The sequence below is a fragment of the Mesoplodon densirostris genome, chromosome 7 (assembly GCF_025265405.1).
Source record: "Mesoplodon densirostris isolate mMesDen1 chromosome 7, mMesDen1 primary haplotype, whole genome shotgun sequence".
In the NCBI taxonomy this organism is placed as follows: Eukaryota; Metazoa; Chordata; class Mammalia; order Artiodactyla; family Ziphiidae; genus Mesoplodon; species Mesoplodon densirostris.
Genome location: NC_082667.1, coordinates 104,878,654 through 104,883,034, shown reverse-complemented (window position 1 = coordinate 104,883,034; position 4,381 = coordinate 104,878,654). Strand labels below are relative to the sequence as shown.

General features: G+C 45.5%; 1 protein-coding gene across 1 annotated transcript; it reads right to left on the bottom strand.

The window, feature by feature from the left end:
• Window positions 1-202: 202 nt before the first annotated feature.
• LOC132494248 (RAD52 motif-containing protein 1-like) lies at window positions 203-1,037 on the bottom strand. The gene is made up of 2 exons (XM_060105246.1): window positions 422-1,037; window positions 203-220 (listed from the first exon to the last, which is right to left on the bottom strand). The coding sequence occupies exons 1-2, from the start codon at window positions 935-937 to the stop codon at window positions 203-205; spliced, it is 534 nt and encodes a 177-aa protein (XP_059961229.1). The 5' UTR covers window positions 938-1,037.
• Window positions 1,038-4,381: the final 3,344 nt, after the last annotated feature.

The following is a 4,381-nucleotide window of genomic DNA, read 5'->3' as shown; positions in this document are numbered from 1 at the left end:
AACACAAGATATATATGAGATGCTGAGATCTGGATAATATACCTTACTTGAAAGGCATGAATAGTTTTAAAACACTGTAGCATAATCACACTTAAGGCCATAGTTACTTTGTTCCCAAATCCCTGCAATTCTATTTGAGGGGAGTTCTAAAAGGCCTGTGTCTTCTCCTGTGTCCACAACTGTAGACATACACTGATGGCCCTCAATCCTGCTCTCCAAACTTCAAATAACGGGCCAGAGGCAAGGCTCGGGACTTGGAAAAGTCCTAGAAATTCCCTGCCTCAAAAGCAGTTTCAGAGTTTCACATTTTCCTAAGGAAGACAGAGCTGAGTAGACATGCCAAAGTCTTCCAAATCCTGCTGCTTGTTTTGAATTATGGCTATACTGGCTGTGTACCCCTTGAGTTTGTATCTCCACATACTTGAATTAAATCCTGTAGTTCCTCTTCGGTTCTAGCATCTGTGACCTCTTCACAGGGTCTATGGGCCACAGCTATTTTACCACTTTCTAAAGCCACAATCAGCAGTTTCTGGAATGCATCTCTCATAGCCTTCTGAATAGCAAGCTTCTGGGTTACCTTCCTTTCCATAGGGAATGATAATGACCCTTCCTCCAACTTATCCAAAGCTTCCTCAGCCATGACAACTCTGGGACTCCTGCACTCGTGGGAGGGCAACACCACCTCTAAAGCACAGAAGAACTTCAGGCTTTGCTTCTGAAGTGGTGTCACAATATCTTCATTTTCCCCTTCTTCAAGGTTAGAAAGATCCTGAAGCTTGATGATCCTTTTTGACCACCCATTGAAACCAAAGTAGTGATTTGCCAATTCTTGGCATCTGGAGCTGTTTAGGGCCAGCGTATTATGTTGAACCACCTTATGTCTGGTGCCGAGATGAACCTGCAGTTCACTGCACTGTGTATCACCCAAAGAGCCCATCAGAGCTCTTTATAATTTCTTACACATCTCACCAGCACTGTAGTTCTTTAGTCATCAATGACTTCATCCAATTCCTCTCATTACTTTCTACTCCATCTTGGATCCACTTGTCAACCCCTATGCATTTTTAAAATTTATTATTAAGTATTTTATGTTTTTGATGTTATTATGAAATAAATTGTATTTTTAAATTTTATTTTCTAATTGCTACTAGTATATACAACACAATTATTATTTGTGGATTGACCTTGTGTCCATCACCTGCTAAAGTTATTTACTGTCTCTAGTATCTATTTTTTTGTAGATTTGTAATGATTTCACATGTAAGCATTCATGTCTGAGCAGAGGTTTTACTTCTTTCTTTCCAATCTGAATTATTTCTTTTCCTTGTTTTATTGTATTGGTTAGAACCTTGGGTAAAATGTTGAGTGAAAAATGGTGAGAGACAATCTATTTGCCTTATTCCCAATCTTAGAGAGAAACAATTCAATATTTCACCATTATATATGATATTAGTTATAGGTTTTTTTTTAATGTAAAACCTTTATCATATTGAGGAAATATCCTTATATTCCTAATTGCAGAGTTAAAAAAAATCACACTGGTGCTTAATTTGGATTTTTTTGATCCACTGAGGTATTCATTCAGATCTCTGAATATCAGAGGAGGGGCTGGGCTATGAACATCACTGTCACAACACACATTTGATGAGCATCAGCTATTCGTCTTCATTGTGTTGTATGTAGTAGAGTTTGGCCTGGAGACAGAGGGCTGGATAAGGTGATCTCTGGTTGGCTGCCTGCCCTAAGATTCCATGACTCCTTCCTATGTAAGCCACAAGAAAAGCTGATGTCTCAAGCTGCCACTCACTAGGGAAACTGATCTTCCCTGAAGGAGCCCCTCCCTAATTCTCACCTGGCAGTCTAAGCCCCAGGTGGCCAATTTATTGGTCCTCATGGGGCTGGGCTGCTCCAGCTGGACCCAGGAGCTCAGCTATGCAAATACCAATTATGAGTTTGTATTTGTGTTGACCTCACCTTTTGCTTTGAAACCTCCAATGCCCACCAGAAGGAATCTGTCTAGGGAATTTGGACAGTAGTGTTCTTTTTTTTTGGCTTGTTGTTTATTTGGTTTTTGCTCGTGGTGAATTTTATATCTCATAGACATGGACTTGTGATTTTGAAAAATATACCTAGCTTTGATACAGTGATTCTTCTTAAAAAAAAAATGCACTTTGCCTTTATTTGTCACCTAGCCAACTTTACTTCAATCACTTGCTGCTCCTAAAATAAGCTGTGGACCTTCCTACCTCTGGGTCCTTGACATGCCCTTTCTCTGCTGTTGATTCATCTCCAGTGTCCAGTTCAAATACTGCCTTCTCTGAGAAACCCTCACCATCTGATCAGAGTAAATGGTTCTGAGCTCCCAAGGCCCACTGAAGAAATCCTTCCACCTCCTGTGAACCCCAAGGATCCTCTGAAGGAAACACTTTCCCCTTCAAGATGTGTGGGGAGGCAGGGATTGGGCTTCAAACCCACTGTAAGGACAAGACTGAGGGATGAGTTGTGTGCCTGTCACAGCAGCCCTGGGTGGTCACCCTCTGCTCGTCAGGTTGTCACGTCCTGGGAAACCTCTTTGCATTGATCAATGGTGTCTGTTTTTGCTCTATAGCTGGATGGAAAGGGTTAAGCAGTTAGGCAGTTCCCCTGTGGCTTGGTAATTTCTGGAGAATCCTGGTACAAGTAATTTGCATAAGGCAGACATCTCCTGGACGATGCAATGCCCTGCAATCCCAATGCAAACGAACTGCAGCTGTATTAACCTCCGAGGCTTGGGGGACTGATTGGACAGTCCCTGGGAGCCCTTGCAGATCACCCTGCCCCATCCGGCCCCAGGGACAGCAAAGTAGAGACAGAACTTCCTTCGTCTGGGGTCGGAGTTACGCTGAAGATGATTTTCCCCTCATTTCATCGCATCAGCAATAGGGCTCGGGAGACTGCCGGAGAGCTTCGCCTATGAGGTTATACAGACCTGGGTTCAAATCCTGGTAGTCATGTGACCAAGGGCAAGTTGCTTGGTAACCCTCTGCCCTCGTTTCTCCATCTATAAAATGGGTTCTCAAAGGATTGCCATGAGGATTAGATGAGATAATATAATATATGCAAAGTACTCAGCCTAGGGCCTGATGACTTGAGTGATTTGTGGCTGTGATGATGATAAGGAAGAAAATCTACTCTCAGAGATTCCTCTCTGAAACCTGTGAAATCTGACATTCTCCCCTGAATAAGAAGACCATCGGCAGTGTTCTAAAGACATGTGGCCCCCTCTCACTGAACTCTGCAGCTCCATCGGGGATGACCAGGGGTCCCCTTGCATGGGGACACCCCCATCCGTTCAGATGATCTGCTGCCTATTGAGGGATGAAAGGGAGAAAGGAATGACACTGAATCAGATATCCCACGAGAAGAGTCTTAGGACACTGTGCAAACAGAAAATTCAGTCCTGTGCCTTGCGCTCTGATCAGATTCACTTCTCTACCAGGATGAGCAGAAACTCCTGGATCACACCTGCCAGCAGGGCCCCAGCCCCAAAGAGTTACAAGAGCCTAAGCTCTCTGCCCTTATGAATATCTACCCCTCTATAGGATCCCTGCCATCAGAAGCCCTCCTGGTGAGGAAGACTCTGCCGGCCTCTGTGAACAAGGAGACCTAGCACGTGGGCTCACCTTCTCATCTCCAAGGAGAATATCATTTTCTATTCTTGCCCCATTAATGGGGGGAAGGGGGTAGGACAGGAGTCTTCTGCAGGGACCTGGGAAGTCCCCAGGGAAGACTCAGTGAAGAGGCTGGGGTCCTGGTTGGCCCAGAAGAGTCTGAAGGACCTGGTGGGACCAGGAGAACTAGGCACCCTGGGACTGAAGATCACCTTTGCCCCTTCCAAACTTCAATCCGGGCTGGTCTTTTCTTTATGTCTGGGGCTCTTGGACGCCCTCAGACCAGCAGACCCTGCTGACCCCGGGTTGGAGGGCCTGGACTTGGTTCTCAGCCTCAGGCAGGGCTCAGGTTCCCACTCTTCACCCCTCCCCATACCCCGTGCCCGCACCTGCAGGGTTTCGCGGCGGTAACTCCCACAGGTGCTATTCCTTCTATCCAGGCCCCCAGACCCAGAGGGCTGAAGCAGACTTTCATTCTAGGATTTAACAATCCAGAAAACTTGTTTTGCCGAGGAGTGTAGATTCAGATTCTGTGTATCCTGGAGCAGTTTCTTTGTCGAGATGTCTCAGGAAAGACTCTAGGGCACCTGCTGTGGGAGGCAAATTCCACCCTGCGTGCTCCTCAGGGACCGCGTTTCCACCGAATCAAGATAAAGCAGGTAGAACTATTGTCAATATTTAATCGGGTACACGGATTCGGCTCTGTAAAGGCAACACTCAGGACTTGTGTT